At 40.8% G+C, this 24,511-nt stretch overlaps 1 protein-coding gene across 1 annotated transcript; it reads right to left on the bottom strand.

Annotated features, from left to right (window-relative positions):
* Positions 1 to 2,965: 2,965 nt before the first annotated feature.
* Samd9l (sterile alpha motif domain containing 9 like) lies at positions 2,966 to 12,359 on the bottom strand. The gene is made up of 2 exons (XM_032906984.1): positions 11,846 to 12,359; positions 2,966 to 8,016 (listed from the first exon to the last, which is right to left on the bottom strand). The coding sequence occupies exon 2, from the start codon at positions 7,992 to 7,994 to the stop codon at positions 3,270 to 3,272; it is 4,725 nt and encodes a 1,574-aa protein (XP_032762875.1). The 5' UTR covers positions 7,995 to 8,016; positions 11,846 to 12,359; the 3' UTR covers positions 2,966 to 3,269.
* Positions 12,360 to 24,511: the final 12,152 nt, after the last annotated feature.

Here is a 24,511-nt window from a genome sequence, read left to right as displayed (position 1 = left end):
GTTACTTGACCTTTTTCCCTTACTGCTTTTAATATTCTTTCTTTATTTCTTGCATTTGGTGTTTTGACTATTATGTGACGGGAGGAGTTTCTTTTCTGGTCCAATCTATTTGGAGTTCTGTAGGCTTCTTGTATGCTTATGGGCATCTCTTTCCTTAGGTTACGGAAGTTTTCTTCTATGATTTTGTTGAAGATATTTACTGGTCCTTTGAGCGGGGAGTCTTCACTCTCTTCTGTACCTATCATCCTTAGGTTTGATCTTCTCATTGAGTCCTGGATTTCCTGTATGTTTTGAACCAGTAGCTTTTTCCGTTTTACATTATCTTTGACAGTTGTGTCAATGATTTCTATGGAATCTTCTGCTCCTGAGATTCTCTCTTCTATCTCTTGTATTCTGTTGGTGATGCTTGTATATCAGGGGTTCTTTCCCTGTGTTCTTTCTTGATTCCTTCTATTTCCATCTTTAATTCCTTCAATTGTTTGATTGTGTTTTCCTGGAATTCTTTCAGGGATTTTTGTGATTCCTCTCTATAGGCTTCTACTTGTTTACTTATGTTTTCCTGTGTTTCTCTAAGGGAGTTCTTCATGTCTTTTTTGAAGTCCTCCAGCATCATGATCAAATATATTTTTAAATGTAGATCTTGCTTTTCTGGTGTGTTTGGATATTCAGTGTTCGCTTTGGGGGGAGAATTGGGCTCTGATGATGCCATGTAGTCTTGGTTTCTGTTGCTTAGGTTTCTGCGCTTGCCCCTTGCCATCAGATTACCTCTGGTGTTACTTTGTTCTGCTATTTCTGATAGTGGCTAGACTATCCTATAAGCCTATGTGACAGGAGTGTTGTAGACCTGTTTTCCTGTTTTCTTTCAGCCAGTTATGGGAACAGAGTGTTCTGCATTCGGGTGTGTAGTTTTTCCTGTCTACAGGTCTTCAGCTGCTCCTGTGGGCCTGAAGAGTTCCTGTGTGTTCCTGTGAGTCAGAAATGTGGGCCTAGTGTAGTCTCTTCTGGCTTCCCAGGCTTGTTTGCCTCTCTGAAGGTTTAGCTCTCCCTCCCACGGGATTTAGGTGCAGAGAGCTGTTAATCCAGTCCCTTTAGGTTCCGGCAGTGTCTTGGGCACCGGGGGTCTGCAGCTCCAGTGCACCTATCTACTGTTTCCCAGAGGCCGTATACAGTTTCCTCTTAGGCCAGAGATGTGGGCAGGGGTGGGCAGTATTGGTGGTCTCTCCCGCTCTGAAGTCTCAAGAGTGCCCACCTGTCCGGGTGGTGAGCTCTCTCTCCCACGGGCTTCGGGAGCAGTGAGCTGGGGGCAGGGCTCATCGAAGTTTGGAATCCAGCTAAAATCCGGAAGTGTCCGGTCCTAGAGGAATTTTGCCTTTGTGTGTCCTAAGACCACCAGTCAGGTCGCTTGGAGCAGAAAAGTTGGTCTTACCTGTGGTCCCGAGGCTCAAGTTTGCTCGTGGGGTGTTGCTTATGAGCTCTCCACTAGGGCAGCAACCAGGAGGGCCTGCGCTGCCCTTTCCAGGAGCCCCCGTGCACTGAGGTCCCAGATGGCATTTTCAATAGGGATGTTTTTATGGACTATGTAAACCCTTCCAAATGCAGTGGCAATAAAAATCTTGAGAGAGTCCAGCCTAATTGATGACAAGAAGCATGGAATCAGGAATAGCTTTTGTTGCATTTAAGAAGATTATAAGATGAAACATATAATATAATATATATATATATATATATATATACACACACAATATCATTTTAGAACGTGTTTCATTTTAACTGTGATGGATAGCTTTCAAATTTCAAGATCTGGTATGGTGTTTGAAGTTATCCTACCTACTAGATATTTAGGAATAAGCTTCTGGGATGCCATTCCATGTAATAGAAGGAGCTCAGAAAGGTCCATACTTCCATGGGAAAGTCATCAATCAGGCAGGGACTGTGGGTGGCCAGAGAAGAGTTCCTGGTGGAAGTAACACTAGGATAGAATTCTGAAGGATAAATTCTTTTGAAGAGTACTGGGTAAAATTAAGACAGTATTGGAGGGAGATTTGCAAGTATCCATAACAGGCTGAGAAGTGCTGAGTATAAAAATGTAAGAATGTAAAATGTAAGGCAAGGGAGATGATCTAAACTCTAGGTGAGGAAAAGTCTATGTTCATAGGTAGCAAGAAGGGACTAGGACACAGGTTCACTAAGAATGGGACTAAGAATGTGGTGAGTTCAAACAAGAAATGTCTTTGAATCTTGTTCCCTTCACTTTTGCATTCCTAAAGTAAAAAGGTGGGAAAGGGAATTGTGTGTATAGATATATGCATGCACTGAGAGAGCTTAATAGAGAGTTGAGTACAATGAATGTACTTTACACAGAAGCTCTTTCTAATACCAAGTGTTAGTAAGAGGTGGGTGGACCTCTGGGTGCTTGAAGTCACAATAACCTGCCCCAGGCATTGCCTTCCCCCCTCTCTCCCCTGCCCACACACTCTCATAGACACTCACACACCAATTACTCATATATAAATATGTTAAGATCTTAGTATTTATGTATAAAATTCTAGCTCACTCAAGAGTAGAGATCTCTGAAACTCTGCTTTATGCCTAGTTTTAAAAGTCTCTCTCTCTCTCTCTCTCTCTCTCTCTCTCTCTCTCTCTCTCTCTCTCTCTCTCTCTGTGTGTGTGTGTGTGTGTGTGTGTGTGTGTGTGTGTGTGTGTGTGTGTGGCACATGGGCTTGTACACACATGCACACATTAGCACATGTATATTGCCACAGTGGTGGTGCAGATGGACATTAGATCCCCTTGTGCCAAATTTAAGAGGTTGTGAGCCACTGATGTGGGTTTTGGGAACTGAACTCAGGTCCTCTGTGAGAGTAGCAAGTGTGTTTAACTGCTGGGCTGTCTGTCTAGCCCTACTTTCAGCCTCTTCTTAGTTAAATCCCTGGTGTGATAATGAAGAAATAATTCAAAAAGTCGGTTAATTTACAACAGATTTTTATTGACCAGTTAGAGTGTGACTCAGGGACCAACTGAAATATCTTAACCAAATATATCTACTTGGGAGTGCATAACGAGGATATGGAATGACTGTTGCTACTGTGGCCAAGCTCTGTGGTATGGATATATTCCCTGTCTTACAAAGTTTTCCAGAAATGATTCAGAGAAAAAGAAGCAAACTGTGTGATTATAATTAAGCCAATAATGCCATGCAAATTCTATGGGCTAGGAAGAGTAAGTACAATGAGAGATGCAAAATAACATTGTTGAACTAATATACCTCCTCATATTACTTTTATGCCATATGCCAGAGGGCCCTCAATGGAAAATCCAAGGTAGAAGGACACTCTCTCTATGTTCCTTCCACTTCTGAGTGGACCAGAGTACACGGAAGTCACGGGTATTTTTATTTTTGCCTCTGTTCCATATTCTAGTGAGATTAGTTTGCCTTCAGCCTGGCCATCCAGCAGGCGTAGGATGTCTTTGACCTCTCCTTTTTCCCACACTACTCCACTCTGCCAGAAAGAATTTGAATCTTGTACTTCACTGAAGTAGCGCTCGATTTCAGCCTTGTGAACAAGACTGTTAAGACCCTTCTTCTGCCCCAGGTAGAAGAGTGTGCTTGGCTGCCTGGACCTGCACATGTGCTTGTACTGTCTCCTGAAAGATCGATTCAAGGATGAGACATACTTTTCTATCAGTGAGGAATCTTGATCTAGCTCTTTGTTTTCTGGCCAGAATAGGAGACAGGCCAGGAAATAAGGGTCAGGATACGAATGAGTTAGTCCCACAATCTGCAGGACCTCTCTGAGCTTTTTTTTCAGTGTGCTAAATGGCAGGATGTGCTTGGAACTGGGCTTTAGACAACTGAGAATAATGTTGGCCAAAATGAAATTTTGTGTGTCCTTTATCAGTGCCTTTGACAATTGCTTGTTTAAGGTATGCTGTAATAGGAAGGCATAGTGTTCCACTATATTTTCCATGTTGTTCGCTTCTTTGTGGTTTGGGTTAAGATATTCAAGGAGTCCTGAAAATGTATCTGCTCGCCAAGCTTTTATGCGCTTCCTACAGTTCTCCTCTTGCAGTAACAGATCTTCTTTGCCCTGTAACTCCTGGCAGAAAAGATCTGCATATTTCTTGAAACAGCGGCTGACTTTCTTACTTAGTGAGAGTTCTGTCATTTCTTTTGGGGTGTTCCTTGGTTTCAGAAGACCCATATAATCCAAAAAAAAATCAAAGCATCTTTTCAAATCTGACTGTAAATTCTGTAGGAAGGATGTAAATTTGTTGAGAACAACATAATATTCACCTTTAGGGTCGGGAGGGATGGTCCCCTTTCCAGATAAAAACTGTGCCATAGATTCTTTTGACATTTCATTTTCTTTATGGAAAAGAGGTGTGAGCTGAAGAAGCTGGATAGTGTCAAGACCCACTTCTATTTCCCCAAAGAAGCCAGCTGTATTGTATGTGTCATATCTTCTTTGGGACTTCTGTGGTGACCAGACCTCAATTTCATAGTCTTTACTATCAGTTTGTTCCTGAGACTCTTTGAAGGCTTTCGAAGCCTTTTCAGCAACTTCTAGGAAGCGTGTTAGATCATCCACACTAATGCTTCTACACGTGCTATTTTTACTTAACCACTGTCTGATCTCACTTTTGTAAACTTGACCAAGTGTATCTGAAATATAGGAATTCTTAGGTGCTTTCCTTTTGGCCTGATTTGCCCAGACCAGAGCAGTGCTAAAGTTCTTCTCTTTAAGATAGAAGTGTCTTGCTAAAGCTTGACAAATGAATGCATTTTGTGGGAATCGGTCACTTCCTGCAGTCAAGACCTTTTCAGTTTGCTCATTCTGCAATTCTTCAATGAATGGGGAAAACAGTGTGTCTATTTCAGCTCCATGCTCCTTGCGTTGTCTCGTAAGCAAGAGAGTTTGCACATCGTGCTTAAATTTGTCTCTTCCTATTCCAGAATCATAGAATATGTTCTCTTCTAGCATATTCAGTGCAATCTGACACTTATCCATCCCGTGGCTCATTTCCAGTTCTTTTAAACAGTGAATGGCAATTAGAGGGTGAATGATACGTATACCAGCATACCTCCCATAATCTGAAACTTCGGTTCTTATTAGAAGTGTAGAATAGGTTCCCATGTTGTCTTCTACAGTTTCGGGTTTCCCATGTTTAATTGTGTAAGTGATTCCCAAAAATATTTCACACTGTGATACTGAAATGGTAGAGTCTATAACGTAAGTGTTCAGTAATGCCAGATAAGAAATGAGCTGGGCTTTTCTGCTGTGAGCATCCAGGTCCTTCAGTGTATTCTTCACTACATTCTTTATATAAGTTGTATCAAAATTGTCTTTCAAGATCATGAAGGAATAAAAGTTTTCACAGTTCTTGTACTCCTTTTCTATTTCCTGCAGTTTGGCCTCAAAGGCTCTTTTTTCTTTTGGAGAGAGTTGGTATTTTAGTGAAATGCTATCAGCTAATTTTGCACTTTCATCTGGATTCTGAGATCTCATGCAGTTTAGGATTATTACTAAAGTTTTTTCATATCTCACACCCTTTTCTGCTATAAAGGAATTGATGGCATTCTGTAGAATATAGGTGTTCTGTTGTTCTTCGAAATCATCCACAAGGAGAAGAACGGGAATGTAATCCTGGTGGCTGGAAGCCTTGTAGCTGATAAGCTTGCTTACTTGCTCTCCAATCTCTATAAAATCGGTTGCTTTGTTTTTCAAGACAGCACACCGGAACTTCTGCTTTAAGTCCCAGAGAACATGCATAGCCAACGTTGTACCTCCACAGCCTGGGTGATGGTACAAGTTGATGACTTTGGCAAATACTGGTTTAGGAGAGTCTGCACACTGCTGTATTAAAGTTGTTAGCTCTTCAAAATTATCTCTTTTTACGAAAGCCGAAGAATAGTTTTCAGAAGAAAAATAAAAGTTCCACCAGGATACTCTGCCTCCTCGATAAAAGTGTTCTTCTCTCAATTTCTTAAATTCTAGGAATTGAGATTCATCTTTCTCTATATCTGTGTCTCTACACTCATTTTCACAGAGGATTTCCAATGCACTCATGATGTCTTCGTCCATTTTCTCCAGAATAACTGAGGAGGAACCACAGGAGGGCAAAAATCTCCTTGAAGACTGAATCACTGATTTCAGTTTGAGGATGGTGCTGTTGACCAGTTCTATGTTTAAAGTGGAAATGCTATGTTTTGCTAAATCATCTTTGATTTCCAGTCTTACTTGTAGGAGATCACTCCATTGTTGGTAGATACTTGGGTTTACACAGATGCATAACATATTATCCATTCCATTAAAAACTTGATAGAAAGCACAGAAAGTCTCAAGGAGTGGATCCTTTTGATTTTCTACTGGAGAAAGTAAGAGAAACACCACCAAAACCTTCCCCCTTGCTATTATATTTCCATCTGTGAGGAATGAAATGACCTTTCTAACACCAGAAGCTCTATCTCTCTGCCATAAATGTGGTTCTAGAGGTTGACATGACAAGTCTACTCTGCCATTGCAGAAGATCCAACTGGGCTGCTCATAAAGTTTCAAAGTGGAAATTTTCTCTTCTATGGTAGTTTTTTCCTCATAATGACTGGGTAGGTGAAGGTTCGCTACCCTGCTTTCTCTGTAAGCTTTGACCACTCCCTTGATGTGAGAGTAAGGATCAAAATCTAGCACAGCAAACAATTTAATTTCCTTTATAAAATCTAAGTGCTCCATTTGTGTTGGTACACAGGAATTTGTTACAAGAATGTACCAATCATAGTAAGATTTATCAAGTGAGCCTTGGTGTCTGGTCAAAAGTTTAGACAGTTTTAGTCCTTCACTGTCTTTCTTAGATACCACCATACATTCTTCAGCTGCTTTTCTAGATGCTATCGACATCTTTAAATTATCAAGAAATTTTTTGAACTCTCTATCCCGTTGTTTGGGGTTGCCCAGGATATCCCGAGAGCTAGCTCCTTCTCTCACAAACAATGAGGTATCTTTGCTTTGTTTCCATGTTGTACCTGTGCAAGTTTGCAACATAACGTAGAAATACTTTTCTTGACATATAGAATGTTTGGGAATAACATCCACCTCGATGACAAATCTATTAGATTGTGTATTGTTCAGCAGAAGGACTTCCACAAACCTTGGTTCCCGGATACACGCCCTGGCTTCATGGATATCACTGTCTTCAAAATACTTTGTGATCATCACATTGAAGTGGTTAATAAAGATGTCTTTACTGGTGACTTGCACACCAACAATTTCCCCATGTGGTTTGTCCTTTACTCCAAAATGGATAGTACCATTGGTACGTGTATTCATACAAGCTGCTGCAAATCGGAACGTCTCATTGCTGAATTTCATCTTCATTTGCTCTTGTGTGGCTGTCTCTGTGTTTGTGAAGGCTTTGAATTCATGAACTGGGTCAATGAGATTGAGTGGCCCTGTCTCAGCCACTCGCAAAATAGAATGTTCTATGTATCGTTTGGCATCATGGGCAAAATTAAAAGGGTGTGGCATGCAAGACATCTGTTCTGATTTGGGCTTATTACCTTTCATGTCTTTAGTCTCTACATCACCTAATGTGTTTACTTTCATAAGACTTGGTTCTTGTTCTTCATTCTGCCCTGTCTCTCTAAGACCAAGGTCACTGTTCGATGAAAGTGAGTTTTCTTCCTCACTGTTACTGTTTTTTGGTTGTTCGTTTATAGAGAGTGTTTTATTATTTAATTGTCTGGAATCTTGATTGTGACCTTCAGGGGAACTAATTAGTTTGTTATACATACGTTTTATCAGAAGTGCTGGACCCCGTGGCAAGCCCATTTCTCTAAGATCCTTTTCAGTTAGTTCCTGCAGGACCATCCCTGTTACCTCTTCTTCAAACACGATTTGGGCATATTTCTCATCAATTTTAAGGTCTTCAGTTATCCATTTTCTTACGTGTTCTTTGGTCCAGTCTTTGATCAATTTAGGTTGAGTTACGTGCCTATCCATGTCCAAGCTTCAAGGTTGTTCCCTGAGAAAAGTAATATGACAATATCTTAGCACTATACTTTATCATGGAAATCACACAGGCAACTTGGAATGTAACCTCATACAAATTATATAAAGATGCATGATATGTTTTAAGAATAACTTTAAACCATATGGCAGTCATTCTATAGGATATATTAGACCTGAGTATTTCCCATTTCACATGCAATTGTAATTGTGATTCTGAAATAAGCAGTAGCTATTTGACAGGTGATACATTCCTTGTCTTTGATAATGTTCTCTTTAAGACTTATCTATGTGGAAGTTGGGATTTTGTAACTTAAAAAAAGAATGTTCAGGAACAAAATTATCTTTTTTTGTAGAATAATGTTTTAGTTAAGCTTTAAACCTATGAACATCCACAAAACTTAATATTCTTAAACTCAAACTGGTCAGTAAATATGATAATGATCTGACAGGGTAAAGCAATTCTAAGCATAAAGAATAATGTAAAGGTATCATAATACCTGATCTCAAATTACACTCCAGAGTTGCAGTGAAAAACCAACATGGATTTAGCACAAAAACAGTCTCAGAGACTAGAGGATCCAGAAATAAGTCCTATAGCCACAGTAATCTAAATTTCTACACAACTGTCAAAATCACACATTGAAAAAAGTATAACCTTATCAAATATTTCTCTGGAAAAACAGGATATAAGGAAGAAAAAAAACTAGGTGAATATTTCTAGATTTTAAAAAGCAGCTATGGGCTTCCTGTTCTCCACTGGCCAGTAGTTATAGCTATTTCTGTACATTAGGCATCTGTACGGGCAGCACATGAGGATGTCCTGTCCACTGGTTAATGTGTACATAAGTGACAACCGTGTTTAGGTGTGTATATGGTGTGTGTGTGTGTGTGTGTGTGTGTGTGTGTGTGTGTGTGTGTGAGAGAGAGAGAGAGAGAGAGAGAGAGAGAGAGAGAGAGAGAAAAGAGAGAGAGAGTCTGTGTATGTGTATTCTGTGGTATGGACAGTGTGTTTATGTATTATGTGTGTGGTGCACATGTGTTGTTCACATATGGTATAGCATATATGTGCGTGATGTATTTGTTTGTCATGTATGTATCTGTATAGTATATGTTTATGTGGTATAAAAGTATATTTTATTTGTCTGATGTGGTTGTTGTTGTCTCAGCTCACTGCTGAATAACTTACCCTTTCTAGCTCTTTCTGAACTCTGGCTGTGTGATTCAACTGATCTGTTCTAGCTCAAACTCTTCTCCAAGGTACTTATTCGAACTGGCTTCTCAGCTCCTCAATGAATTACTCTGCTTGGCCTCAAACTAACTCTGGCAGTTCATTCTAATCTTCTGGCTCCTTTTTATTCTCTGGCTTCAGCTGCCTCTGCTGACCTGCCCTGCATGAACTGCACAAACTGAATGGAACTCATGAATGAAATCAACCACACTGCATTAACATCATTGCCTGAACTGTTTCCCAACTGATTGATCCTCCCTGACTTCTCTTTCCTGTGCTGTTCTTGTAAGAGTTGGGTGGCTTCTATAACTAACTCATCTATCAAATCTTTCTCTAATTTATTACTTTGCCTCCCAATTGGACATCACTTTGAAATGTAGCAGCTTCCTTTTTCAAGTTAATCTTACCTTCATTGTTAGGAATTAAAGGTGTGCACTAATGGTGTGTCTGTGGTCAGATCACACAGACCTAACTTGACGGTCTTTAGATGTGATTCCTTACCAGAGCAGTTCTTTTGATTTTTGTACTAAAATTCGTCTGTAATGTGGTAAGTCCATATACCTATAACTGGTATGTGTGTGTGAGATGTGGGGCTGGTGGGCCCTCTGTTTTTAAATTATCTCACACAATGGCAGTGACCCGTCATGTGTCCTTTGCTGGTTGAATCACAGGGAAATAGAAGCAGCATTCTTCTTAAGTACAGTGACTCTCATCTCTTCTTCCCAAGCCTGATATCATTTTATCTCTTATTACAGAAGCTTCCTCATTGTTTAAGGTTAAAGATCTGGGTAATGTAGTGATACTCTGACTAAAATTAAAAAGTTAAAAAAAAAAAAGAGCGTGGTTGGGATATAGTTCCATGGCAGAACCCTTGCCTAGTAGGTGGATGGTCCTGATTCAATTCCAAGTGCGCGAGCACACACACACAGACACACACACACACACACACACACACACACACACACACACACACACACACACACAGAGAGAGAGAGATGTAACCCTTTATAACATCAGAACTTCCTCAGCTCCCCACCTCTACAATGGTGGTTGAGAAGTAATGCAATATTCTCTCTCTCTCTCCTCTCCTCTCCTCTCCTCTCCCCTTCTTCTCCCCTTTTCTCCCTTATCCCCCCCTCCTCCCTCCCTCCCTCCCTCCCCTCTCCTCTCTCTCTCTGTCTGTGTCTCTGTCTCTCTCTCCTCTCTTTCTCTGTCTCTCTCTCTCTCTCTCTCTCTCTCTCTCTCTCTCTCTCTCTCTCTCTCTTTCTCTCCTTGTTCATACTGGGAACAGAACCATCTGGTAAGCATGGACTCTATGCTGGGCTACATCCTAATCTTAAAGCTATTGTTTTTGTGATAGTGTGATAGTTTCGCATGATTTTTCTGTCAGTCTCAAAAACATTTTATATGTCCACACAGCACAATGCAGAAGCTCCGAGTTTATAGGTGACAATGCTTTGGGTAAAGAAGCATTCCTAGTAACTGGCTCTTTTTTATGACTTCAACTTTAAATCCTGGATAGACTGTAGGAATGCATTTGAAACCCCTGGGCTTTTGATAGCAACCGAAATGCCACATCGTGTGTATATAGGGGAAGAAGCTGTGGCCAGGAAAGATATCTGATGGTTAAAGTAGGTCTCTTTCCAGCCAGGCTGTTCCATAAAGGGGGCAATATGAGGGAAACCATTGCTGTTCTTGTTCATCTGTTTCAGAGGAACTCACGGGAAACCTCTGTGTTAACATGGGAGAGGGATGCTGGCTACTGCTTGGAGAATCTTCCCCTGTACACTTAGGCCGATTGAGCAATTCCACGGTTCCGCACTCTTATTAGTACTCCATTTTGCAGTCTGTTCCTAATGAACTTTTATCTTGATATCTTTGGGGATCAACAGTGTCAGAGAAACATACTGTAGCAGCTGCTGACTTCAAGGCAGGGCCTGAGCAGCAGCCCAGGCATGCCCTCCCTTAAGGTAGGGCTGGAGCCCAACAGGACACACCCTGCTTTCTCATTTGGAGGTCAGGAAATGGCACAGGTTTAGTTTCAGTTTCCTGAAGGGTATATTACAGCAGTGCTTTTCCCCCAGATTATAACTGCATGGTAGCTGTAAAAGAAAACTTGGTGAAAATGGTGACTAAACTTCCCACGTTTCTGCCTTTGATTGGATGTAACTTTTGACACGCTACATAGTATAGAGTTTGTAGTTGGTTATGCCGTTCTACATCATTTAGTATGCTTAGATTCTTGGTCATCTGCAGTCCCGTCCACCTCCAGAACACTCTACTGTTCCCTCAGTGGGCCGTCAACAGTCAGCACTAGGCCCAGTTAACAGTACGTGATGAAAGAAATGATACTCCCCTTCCTTCTAGAATATTTAATAAGGAATGACATGCATTTGATAGCCTATGCAATTTTAGAGATATGCCTTCATTTTCAGAATTAGGTTTTGTTTGCCTTAGCGACGAGGTCTCCTATAGTTCAGGAGGGGGACACAGATTCACTCTGTAGCTGAGGCTGTCTTCAAGATACTTCTGCTTCAGTCTCCCAGATGCTGGGGTTGCAATTGACTTTAGACATTAAAGAGAGTAAACAAGCCTTTCAATACTAGAAACTTACCGAGTCTTTCCTGGAGACTTCTTTTTATAAAAGAAACTTGAGCTGTGTGTTCTTGGAGCTATTTCATTGGGAAATGTGGCAAAGTCATGTTCTGTAAGTCACCAGAAAGCAGATAAATATGCAGGACAGAGCTTGTCTTTGTAAAGCTTTCCTAAAAAATGTATTTGCTCAGAATATATTATATCAAACAAACAAAAACACCAGTAAAGTCAACATCACAGTAAATTAAAATGCAAGCTAATGGACTCTTGTTCAGGAAGTGTTTATGGTACAGATTTCTCCCTTCAACTTCTACCCCAAGCATTTTTAAACAGCACCTTATAGAACAGTCAAAGGGATACTCTTTTCCTAGACGGCATCTGTCCCCATGCTTAAACCATTCTGATAAAATAAATACCCAGTAGCATGCTGCAAGCTGGCCGCTCTCCTGCTCTGCACACTACTTGCACTGTGAAGTAAACCTCCAGTGAAGGTACATCCAGCACGGCCTGCCTTCTCTCCCTGCCAGTCCAAACCACTGATGTCAGTGACTTCATGCAGACACTCTGTCTGCTCCTTCACCTGATGGACAGTGTGAAGCCTTACAAGATGAGGCATGCTGTTACCTCTCTGGCATTCCAGCATCATACTGCTTTCTCAGTGGATCGAGTTGCTTGGGCCTCTTGTTGATTCTTATTACAGACAGTGCAGCTGTTCGCAGCTGTTCTGGGCTGTTTGTCTCCCTGGAATCCCCTAACACACCCATGGTTCTTGGTTCCACGCTTTCTTAAAGTTGTTATTATTATCATTATTATTATTACTATTACTATTATTACTATTACTCTTACGATTATCATGAGGAACTGGTTGTCTGGCTTACTGGCCCCATTTACCAGCATTTCCCATTCCTTTTCTGGATTTTTTTTCTATTGAGAACTTAACGCAAACGAATCTTTTATATGGTTTTAATTGTTTATCTTCTTTAATTTTTCTCGCTCTTTTTTTTTCTTACTTTTTTTTTTCTTCTCTTTTTTTCTGTTTTTTTTTTCGGAGCTGGGGACCAAACCCAGGGCCTTGTGCTTGCTAGGCAAGGGCTCTACCACTGAGCTAAATCCCCAACCCCTCCCTCTTTTTTCTATGCACTACATGAGACTGAGTTTTTGTGCTCACCGTCTTCAGCCCCACATATCATACCCTGGCTTCTTAACAAAACATGCTGAGTAAATGGAATACATTCGCACAATGAAAATATGCATCTTTTGAAAGGCCTCCAGTGCTCAGTGTCTCAATGTACCAGGTAATAATTTTACTTAGGTAGATGGGAGATCTACCTAAAAAGATCCAAGGATCCTTTTAGAGTCGATAGGATTTTTGTCTCCCTTAGTAATGCAGATATAATTAAGATTAGACCAGATTAAAAGTAGATAAAGCCTTGTTAATTAGAAAGCAGCTCAGCTGGGCTCACTGATCTCACAGAAGTCTGTCAGAGAAGTCACACATCCAAACTAAACCAAGGGCAGTGGTGGGGGGAGGGCGGAGCGAGGGCTGAAGAGAGAGGAGGGGTGAGGAGAGGGAGGGGCGGCGGCAGGCAGTGGGGCGGGGAGGAAGTGGGCGAGGGGGGCGGGGAAGGGGCAAGGGAACAGAGGGGTTATAGGTCTTGGGTGTGGTTGTGAGCTAGGAGCTAATACTGTGCCCAAATATGGTCAAAAACTGAGCACTTGGATGGTACTCTTAAGGTACTTGCCTTAAGGAAAAGGAAAGATGATGAATCAGCTTATCCCCCCCACACCCCACTCTGCAGTCACAAAGTATTGTCTCACCTTCCTGTAGGGGAACTCAGTCCCAGAGGAAGCTACTTCTTCTACAAGGTAACCCTGGATGAGGCCCCTTGGTGTTCAGGGCCTCAGAGCCCAAGGCAGAAACTAACCTTCCAGCCACGGATTTGCCTGTTCCACAAGCTCACCCAGGAAGGGTCAGAAGCAGTGTAAGTTTCCAGTGGAAAGCACTCAGTTAACTATTTAACAAGCCACGCCCCCTTGGCTATTCTAGAAGACTTCCTCTTTGGATTTAACTGAAAGGGGAAACAGAAAATCTAACAGGACTCTCCTATTCATTCCAGAAACACTGCACATCAGGAATTTCCGCTGCAGCTCACGCATTCTTTCAGGCAGTGAGGGCTGCCACAGACCTTGGCTACTACATGGGCTGTTTTCACTGACTCAAAACCAGAGGCTGCCAGGAGACACCAAAGGGATAGACAGATTCTGAGATAGAAAACACTTTGACTCCCTGAATCTCACTCCTGATAAGTGGAACATCTTGTCTCGATACGATGTGCAAAACTCTTCAAAAATTCCCTTAGAAACACTAAAATGTCAAAAATTCCACAATCTGTTTCCAACATTCTAGCAGTTCAGAACATAATTCAAATCTATGATATTCGTTCAGTGAAGCGTTTAAAAAGCCTAGGCACTTTACAAATTTTAAGAACATCTCGACGTTTAGTGTTGGAACAAAGTAAATCAAATTGCTATGATAGGTTTAAACAACCTTTGAGAATACCAAGTTGTTAAATCTTGGCCCCTTAGAACCTCCTACCTTCCTGTTTTAAAGGGTGAAAAAAGGATCTTATTATGTTAAATTCAAGGCAGCTACAAGATGCCAAGCTCCAGAAAACTTGGTCCTTTAAACTCTCCCACACTGAGCAAGGACAAGCATACCTTCACCTCAGGGGTCCAAGACAGCTCACTTGATCTCCAAGCCCTGAGAAGGAGGCTTAAAGAGAAAGAAACTTCCCAGTTTTAGCTGCAGCCCTGTGGGCGGAGCTATGCACTCTGAGGATCCCAGGAATTGAAACTAAAGGCAAGCAAGGTAGTTTTGTTTTTGTGAAAAGCACACTAATACAACACAATAAAAAGAAAACTACAACAACCCCCCACACACACACACACAACATTCCTCAGCTCCCTTGCTGTCTGAAATAGATGTAAAAGGAAAACTTAAATGACTAGCTCTGAAGGGTGCTGCCTTTGATGGATTTGCAAACAAAACTTGGGGGAAAAAATCTTACATTACATAGAAAGGAAGGTAGAAATTGACATTATCACATAGGACCCTAGGTTCCACCATAACTTGTCGTTGTTTAATTTTGAAGTCCTTTTGCATTATTTTTCAATCTTTCTTATCTGCCTGTTTGTCACAATGAAGAACCCACTCATTATTCCTACCACTTCTCATTATTTTAACTGTAGTCAACAGAGCATTTCTACCCAGGCCAGCATTTACAAGTTAGTATCAGTTAAACATACTCCTACATATCTAATGTGCTGCTGTTACCAATTAACTTACTATTTTAATCATACTTAAAAGTATGGATTGATTCAAAAATACAGCTAGAACTTTTAGAAATACCTTCCTCATCATGTGCATAAAAATGAGGAAAGATGTCATGATTCAGAAACTTACCAGTTTCCTGAAAACTGTATTCTTCCGGAAGCTTGAAAGCAGTGACTTTAAGCTGTGTTTTCTTATTTTTCTTCAGATACAATTCTCAGGATCCTGTTCAGAAACAAAAAAATCTGGGTTGTTCAGCTGCAAGGTTCTCTGCCTTCAATGCGCAGCCTCTAAAGATGTGGTGCAGAATCAGAATGAGGAAGTAGTTTCACTTTTGTTTTTGCTCATAATCCTGAAGAGGGAGCCCAATGGTAGAATACTTACTTCGGATGCATGAGGCTCTGTGTTTGGACAGTAGACAGATTTAGAAATATATTATAGAAAATTGTCAGTAAATGTGAACAATGCATACCATTTTTTCACCAGGCATATTTTTCAATCACAAGAGCTAAGAAACTGGAGAAAAGCACAAATAAAAAGAAAACAGACATTCCAGGAAAAATTACAATTCTTTGATTAGGTATGAGCTAAGCATCTGCTATGGTTTGAATTATATCTCCTCCAAATTCATATACCAAAGTTCTAATTCTAAGACTGTGGCTGCATTTGGATGTAAAGTTTTTTATTTTTTTAAGTTTATTTGGACAACAATTGGAATTAACATTATTGATAATCTTTCAGGGTTTGACTAACAAACAACCTGAATCTGAAACAAAGCTGATGCCTTTTACTCTGGGTCATAATCCAGGAGATCGTGTGTGTGTGTGTGTGTGTGTGTGTGTGTGTGTGTGTGTGTGTGTATGTGTGTGTATGTGTATGTGTGTATCCTAAATATAACCTGTTCAGTAATGCTACCTGTATGTAATTACCATGTAATGCTAGCTGTATGTAAGTTTTCAGGTCTGACGGTTTGGCACTGGACAATGAATTGATGTGTACCTCCTTGAAGAAGGCCTCTTCTCCCATTCCCAGCCTTCCTCGGCTGCCTATAGTTGTGTGCACCTAAGGACAAGAGAGTTTTTGTAGATGGAACCATAATGAAGGGAGGGCTCTTTAAGGAGGCAGGGTACAAGTAACCTGACAGGAGAAATGGGAGAAGAGAGGCTCCTGATCTGATAGGACAGTGGAAGTAGGTGGAGAAGAAGGTGGTAATAGGGAAAACAAGGGAGCCCAGGATACAAATGATGTGATAGAGAAAATGGGAAAGGGGGACTCCTTAGAGAAGGGAAATGGAAGTAGATCTAGAAGAAGAAGGAGGCTTGTAAAATAACAATAAGCATGTCTGAAAAAGTCATGAGGAATCATACTACTAAAGAGTTTTTGGCCAGGACACATCCCTCTGGCTCAGCCAGTCACCATAGACATAGCTCATCTCATAGGCTCAGGCTGTCCCTACTCTACAAGCTGCTGCTGGTCTTACTGATTGTCTCACAGTCCTGGAATCATCACTCTCTTGAGATCTCCACAGCAACTGAGGACTCACTTTAATCAACAACTTCCTGGGCTTTCTGCAGGGACTCCAAGACCATCGTATGGGCATGGTGCCAACACTAAGCTTCTCCCCATGAACTCTACAATCTTAGGATTCCCAATGGATTCAGCTTTTTTTTTTTTTTTTTTGACCCCATCCAATCCTATGGTTTTCATAATGCCCAAACCAGTACTACATATTACACCCTTACATGTTACCAGGGTCAGCTCCCACTCTACAATGCAGCCTTGTCTCTCTCTCGACCACAGTTTCGGTGTACTAACCCCAGAGAAACATTTCCAAAAAGATTTCAACTCTATGCTGCTCTCTTCTTAATCACAGCTGAGCCCAAAATCAATTGTCCTAGTAAAGCAGTCTTTCCTTAAGTAGAACTGGCATCCTATTCATCAAAGACTTTTCTCCAGCCCTGGGTGACCACAAATCACAGATTATTAATTCAAATATATCACATGAACATCCCTGACAGAGTCTTTACTTCCCTCTGAAACTTCCCCTGGCAGGCCTCCTTCATCAGCATTGCTCTCTGAACTCTTAACGTCCAGGGTCCCCAACACAACCCACTAAGCTTTGAACAAACAGATCTACAATTTTCCCCGCAATTTCATGGGCAGGTCTGACATAATAATAGCCTGCTTTCTGGTACCAATTTTCTCCTAGTTTGATTTATATTGCTATGATAAAATAGTGACTAAATATATCTTGGAAAGGAAAGTTGGTCTTATGTATCCTGATCTCATTGAATTCAGGGAACTGAAAGCAGGAACTGAAGTAGTAAGCTTGTCTCTTTCTACTTGACTCTAGTTTGTGTCAAGTTGGGAAAATAAAACAAAAAACTAACAGGCATACCTCCCTTAAAGGTGTGAACAGAACCATAGAAGAGTTCAAACAATGGTTGAAGTTTGTTTAAAATGCTCCAGAAAGTCAAATTAATCAAGCCATCATTAATTAAATCTAGAAAAATTAGAACACCAAATCTATCTGTACAAATATATCATAACCAATCGAATGGCATAGAAACCATGCGAATATAAATGAATCAGTAAATGGAAGGATTTGTGACAATTATTACATGTTACTTCATAACTTCTGAAATTTCATCTTCACAAAATATCTGCTAATGACAAAAAGAAGAAAAGTCAGCATCACTGTGGGGAAGCCTAACCTAAGTAGGCCCTTTTCAGTAGAACCCATCAAAATGAATGCCATCTGTAATTGGACAAGTGTTAATCATATACCATCTAGTTTGGTCATCTGCTTCTTAGTCAGCCACCATGTGTGGGGTCTCCACATGCACTCCAGAGTGTTAAGAGACTGGCATAGCTTTTCATTCCTTAGGAACTTTTACACTCTGTTTCCATTTCTACCCTTTGATTTTTGGATCTGGAATATTGACTAGTGGAGTAATGGTACCATATCTTAGACAAGGATTCAAGACACATAGGACCTTCTGCAGAATCTTGCCTCAATTTTGCAAGATATTGCTACCTCATGTGCCAGAACCAAGTCCTAAGAGGTTGCAGCTGTTACTGATTTCCAGGGCTCTGGAGGCAGGGAGAGAAAGGCAAGGGAGGGGAAGGAGTTCGCCAAGCTTTGGAGACAGAACTATGGAAACAGTGTGAGATTTCTACAGGCAGGTGGTCAGGGGAGTTTAGGGCAGGTAGAGAGGTGGAGATAATAATTTAGTAAGCACACACTTTTCCAGATAGCAGATAGTAGTGCCCAGCAATTGTGCCAGGCTAGTTGTAACTGAGCAACTGTATGTCTGTGTCTTTTGTCTGAGAAGTCGAGGGAAGCTGGGTGGGGTCTGGTAGCACAATCACCTTCCGGAAGGTGGATAGAGTATAAAACTACACACTACATTTTATCAATAAAGACTCTCTCTCTCTCAGATCACTTCTGAAATTCTTAGAACTCTGCTGCAACCTCTTTAATGTGTGTATTCATTCTTTAAACTGCATCGATAGTTATTGTATGTTGTGTGCCATGAGAATGAGTATTTGTACTTAACAACCTACATCCATCTTGACTAGGCTGCCACGGTAAGATTACATGACAAATTTTTTTTATCATTGGAATGTATTATTACTAAGTAAAACCTGACATCATGAAAGACACAAACAAAGTGGTTCATGGTGTTCTTACAGTGGGCTCTTTAATGCAGACCTAACTTGTGTTCTCTTTTCTTGATGATTCACAACCATAACATGTGGGCATAAATTTTTTTGGTACCTACTTTTCATAAGGGTTCAACCTTTCCTCTAGCCCACTACCCAGCAGAGGTAATAGAAAAGTTATTCCAATATCAGGGAAGTGGACTTGTTTAACAATAGATTTTTACGGGTAAGCTTGATCATCTTTGGCAGTAGTTCAGTCCCATAGAAAACACTGAATAAGACTCAGCAGCTGCAGTTCAGTCATCTAGGCAGGCAGACACCAGCTATGAACCAGCAGCTGTAATTAAGTCCCAAAGAAACCTCAAGGCTTGCCACCCAGCCACACAAAGACTGTAAATACTGAAGGTGGCTGTGTAGGCCCAAACAAATTCTCTGGTGGTGCACTTGGCTGCACATTAACCTTTTATACCTGTGCCATTTCCTGTTCTTTTAGACCCCTGGATGCAGGACTGGGTGGCAGTTTACCTTCCAACCTAGGCACTTCTACCTCTATCCAGAAACTCTCTAAATGTGTAGCCAACTCTGCAATCTTTTCTAACAGAAGACAATTGTCAGGATTTCCATTAAAATTTTTTCAAAATAATATGCATTAAAACATGGCACAAAAACAGAAACACCCTTCTGGGAGCAAGGCAGAATAACACCCAGCTCCTTAAACAACATTGCTAAGCACTCATAATCTGCCATTTCCTCTACATTAGAAGGAGTTACCTATTTTGCCTAAGTCATGTTGGATACCACCTGCAACTTAAGTGTTTTCAAAGTCTAATTTTAATGGTGGTTCTTAAATGTTTGCATCTCCTTTCTAGTCTACTACCCACCAGTGGTAGTAAAAATGAAAGGATATGAGGGAAGTGGACTTGGTAAGGAAGGTTTTTTGGGACAACTCCCATTTGTGTTGTCAGGAAATTGGTAATTCAGTTCACAGATCAGCAGCAGTGCAGTGATCCACTAGCAAGCATTTCATGGATATACCAACAGTTCAATTTCATAGAGTAAGGATAGCAAACATGAATCTGCAGTAGTAACACTACCTAACAGGGAGAGCCAGGCCTCAGCCTCAGTACAAGTCAGCAGGAAGGACCAGGAGGGACATCAGAAGTTTTGGCTGTTCCTCTCTCAGAGAAGTTCTCAGTTGTGCTTTTCTCAATAAAGCAAAGATCAGCAGACATGACACCAAGAAATTATGCAAACAAGCCAAGCTTAGCCTCTGTCACTGTCTGTCCAACCCTTTTTATACTCCCTCTGAACATCATGTGTCCTCCATGGGTCTTGCCTCAGGACATGTCTTGCCTTAGCACATCAGTCTGTCTCAGCTAACATCACTCTGACAATCAGCCTGAGTTCAGAAGACTCAAGAAACTGCAGCACACTACCAGAAGTTTTCTGGTGTATTTCTTTCTGTAGAGTCCTAACAAATGGAGCTCAACTACGTTTGTAAGGTGAACCAATACATTAGTGTCATTAGCAAAGAGTAGCGAGGCAGAGCAAACCAAACCAAAGCTCAGTGCTCATCTCCTTGAGGTCATATTTATACTCCTTCATCATGGGTCTTTTCATGTGTTCCCTATATCAAAACATCCTTTTACCTGTGTGCCCCAGCAAAACATCATTTGAAACCACTAACTTTCCAATGAAGCTTCCACTTCAGTACCCCCATTTTATCTTCTCGTATACAGTTAAACCTCAGCTCAGAGGTTAACAAGGAAGACACTAGCTGCATATTTCTTTCCCTTTGTAATCCCCGTTACACAAACAAGTTCTTGCTCAGCCAACATCTTAGCCCCAGACCCATGTTTCAGTACACACAGCAGTGTTCACACATCTGCAGTAGTCTGTAGCCTCCTCATACTCTCCTTTCTGTGCTACCTTTTGGGACTTCAAAGTGTGCTCTAAACCTGGATGTCAATGTTCTCAGGGCATCCCTGTACTCACCCTGGGTGGTGTTTTGAAAGAGAAATGTCCCCTATGACTATAGATATTTGAACACTTGGTCCTCAGTTGGTGATACTGTTTGGGGAGGATGTGGAACCTGTAGAATGTGGAGGAAGCATAACACTGGGAGGTGGAGTAGGTTTTGTGATTATGTAGCCTCACTCTACTTCCCATTCACTCTCTGCTTTGTATGTATGCATGAAGATGTGATCTCTCTGCTTCCTGTTCTGGCTGGGTATTGCCTACTGCCATGACTTCCCTGCCTTTATAGATGCCCCTTCTGAAACTGTAACCCAAAATAAATTCTCTCTTCCATAATTCACTGTTGGTTATGGTGTTTTATCAGAGCATCTAAATGTCCCATATCTTACTTATCAAGTCACTCTGTGCTACATAGAAGACTGCCCCCATGGGATTCCTGCTATAGACATGTTTATTTCCCAATGGCTCAGTCCCCGTTACTCATCTTTCTACTCATAGCAAGAACGATGCAACTACCACTATATAAGAACGTATACTAGCTCAAACCATTCCATGATACATGCCCATTGACATCTACTAGAGATAGATCACATAATACCTTAATGATATTAAATTTTCTTAAATGCCAGTGAGGCAGGTAACACAGCTGCTGGAAAACACTGGATTGTAGAAGGGACTGATGAAATAGATAATCACATGTACTTGAAGGATGTGTTAAACCCAGAATTGATAGAATCCAACCTCACAGAATATCGTGGTTGATAGTTATAAAGAATTGACATGAAGGCAATAAAGTGTACCAAAAATATGCACCAAGGCCTTTGGGTAAGCAAAAGTTTTAGTAGGTGAGGACGAATGAAGTGTTTGCATAAAAGTTTTACAATATGTGAGGGAGATTTATAAAATGGGCCTTAGGAAGGCTAGACACTACTGATTAAAAAGATAATAATGATTTTTGGTGTTATCTAGACTCTGAACGATATAATTGCTTCCCCCGTGAATTCATCTTTGGTTCTTCTGTGCCCCACTGTATTAGAACATGGGCCTGCATCATTAGGCCACATCTCATAGCCTGAATCTCTGTAGCGTTCTTTGGGACAGAGAGTTAAAAGGAGAGAGTTAAAAAGCTGGCTATGCCATGACTTGAAAGTTGTCAATTTCTGGTATGTGGATCCTTCACGTTCCTTGTTACATATACTATGCCTAACCAAATCAGATAGTGTGAAACTTCCTTCCACTTATAGAATGTTTAGGAAAGTCACAGTTTCTTTGTTCTAGAATTCTACTCAGACTCCTCTAGGGGACTGTTTGGGAGAGTGCCCTGAAGGCTGCCTTCTGAGGGGGCCCCTTTGTCCATCTCTAGCTACCCTATAACAGAGGCTCTGCCTCTTCCTCCATTCCTACACATTCTTTTCCTTTTATTTTTAGAGCTTGAAGGAGCTCCTCTCCAAGCTTAAGGGATTGCCTCTTCTTCCCTTTATACTCAATCATGTTCAGATCTCCACATATTTCATTGTTTTTGTCCATTGCTCTCCCTTGCACCTTGAAGTCCAACCATGGCTCTGAGGTCCTTTTTGGTGGTTTGAATGATGGTCCACATAGGCTCATATATTTGAATGTTTAGTTATCTTGATATCTTGTGGCACTATTTGTAAATATTAGAGATGGAGTATGTGGCCTGGTTGGAGGAACTGTGTCACTGTGAGTGAACTGTAAGATATCAAAAGCCTATGCCAAGCCCAGAATCTCCCTCTCTCAGCCTACAGATCAGGATGTAACTCTTACCTATGGCTCTAGCACCATACATGCTTATCATGAAGTAATGGACTCATCCTCTGAAACCATAAACAAGTCCCCAATTATGGTTTCATTTATAAGGGTTTTCTTGTTCATTACATCTCTTCATAGTGATGGAACAGTGACTAAAACACCCTTTCATTTTTATAAACTTCATAACTGAGGGGATTTATAAATTATGTTTTAGCTTCCATTCTAAAATAACCACTGTTGTTATCAATCATCTTTTATCATACTTAACATACTGTTAAAAACAGGACATAGAAATTGGTCAAGTAGGACAGGAACCACCCAAAACAGCCATTTTGAGAATGACCTTACTGGAAAGGAGGAATGCTGGGAGAAAATTCTTGTTCCTGTTTCTTTATCTCCTAAATATGATTCTCTGTTTATGTGCCTATGTGACTAAAACTGAGAGGATTCACTTAGATACCTTGTTAGACCAATTGGACAGATCAACTTATCCCTTTCCATATATTTCACCCTAGTTTCTGCACAAGTCCTTTAAAAAGTTTCCAGAGTATCAGTTCAGTTGTAACCTTTTTATCTGGAACCTCTCACACCCCTGCAATACATGAGTTCTGTTCTCTTTCTCCTCCCATCTTAAGTGCCCACCTATGATTCAACAGCAAACTTCTCTCTAAAATTTACCTTCCATGGCTCTTGTGAATCTCATTTTTTAAACTCATGAGACAAAAACCTGGATATCATTAGGCTGGAAAGTCTTTGATGGGTTTTAAATTTCTGAAACACTAACCCCTCAAGAAATCTTTTTTTTTATTCTTAAAGACTCCCTACTATTCCTTCATTGTCATCTTTGAGTACCTATTTGTTGTATTATTTTTTTAACTAGGCAGATGTGAACAAATGTCACATTACCCAGATAGACAATGATGTTAGACCAAAGTATGATGTCACCAAAGTTCAACTTAGTTGAACCAGAGATTTTTGGGGTACCTGCTTATAGAGCAGGCATGAGAAGTTACTTACAGGAACATGGGTGACTGACACCTAAACAACTGTATCACCACAAACCCCAAATCATTATATATCACAACCTCATGGAAACTAATGGGATCCCAATTTGAAACAACATTCCCCTTCCTGGCATTTTTTTCATTAAGAAACCAGGATGGGAGAACCAGGTATGAGTTTTCTGGCTCATCTTCAAGCTTTATCCATTTCAAAGGAAAAGACAGTAACTCTGTTACTCTTACAATAGATGTGGCTAATGTATTGTCCTCTAAGGATAGCTGGGGCAAATCCACAAATGAGATCATATTACACCTGGAGAATAAAAAATAAGCTGCCAAAGAAACAGCTTTAATTAAAGCTATGTGGAGAGATACTACATTTTTTAAAAGTTTAAGCCCATTGATGATAGGTTTTTGCATTATCGTGTATTGGCCAATCCATACTGAGAATAAGTATCTAAATAAGAAAACACTTTACCTTATACAACAGGAATGGTTTAGAGTAACTATTCTGCGATCAAGTGTCTAGCTAATCACTCTGTGGTTTGTGGTGTGATCTCTGTAGTTTGCAGATGGGAACTTATCAACGGCCATCATCAGATCAGCCTATGTGAATAGAAGTTCTTCTTGGTGATGATGCCATGTATAACCTATATCCTTGTCCATGTCCACTTTACTTATGATGCCCTTTGAATGATGATATGAGAGCTATGGTGGTTTGAATGAGAATGGCCCCCAAAGTCTCACAGATTTGAATACTTAGTCAACTTGGGGGTGGCACTATTTGAAAGGTTTAGAAGGTATGACGTTGTTGGAAGATGTATGTCACTGGAGATAGGCTTTGAGGCTTTGTGCCATTCCCAATGAGCTCCCTACTTTCTGTTTGTGAATCAAGATGTGAACCCTCAGCTGTTGCTCCAGTGCAGTGCCTGCCTGCTTG

The sequence above is a fragment of the Rattus rattus genome, chromosome 6 (assembly GCF_011064425.1).
Source record: "Rattus rattus isolate New Zealand chromosome 6, Rrattus_CSIRO_v1, whole genome shotgun sequence".
NCBI lineage: Eukaryota > Metazoa > Chordata > Mammalia > Rodentia > Muridae > Rattus > Rattus rattus.
Note: the sequence above shows the minus strand (reverse complement) of the source record. Positions and strands in the feature narration are given on the sequence as shown.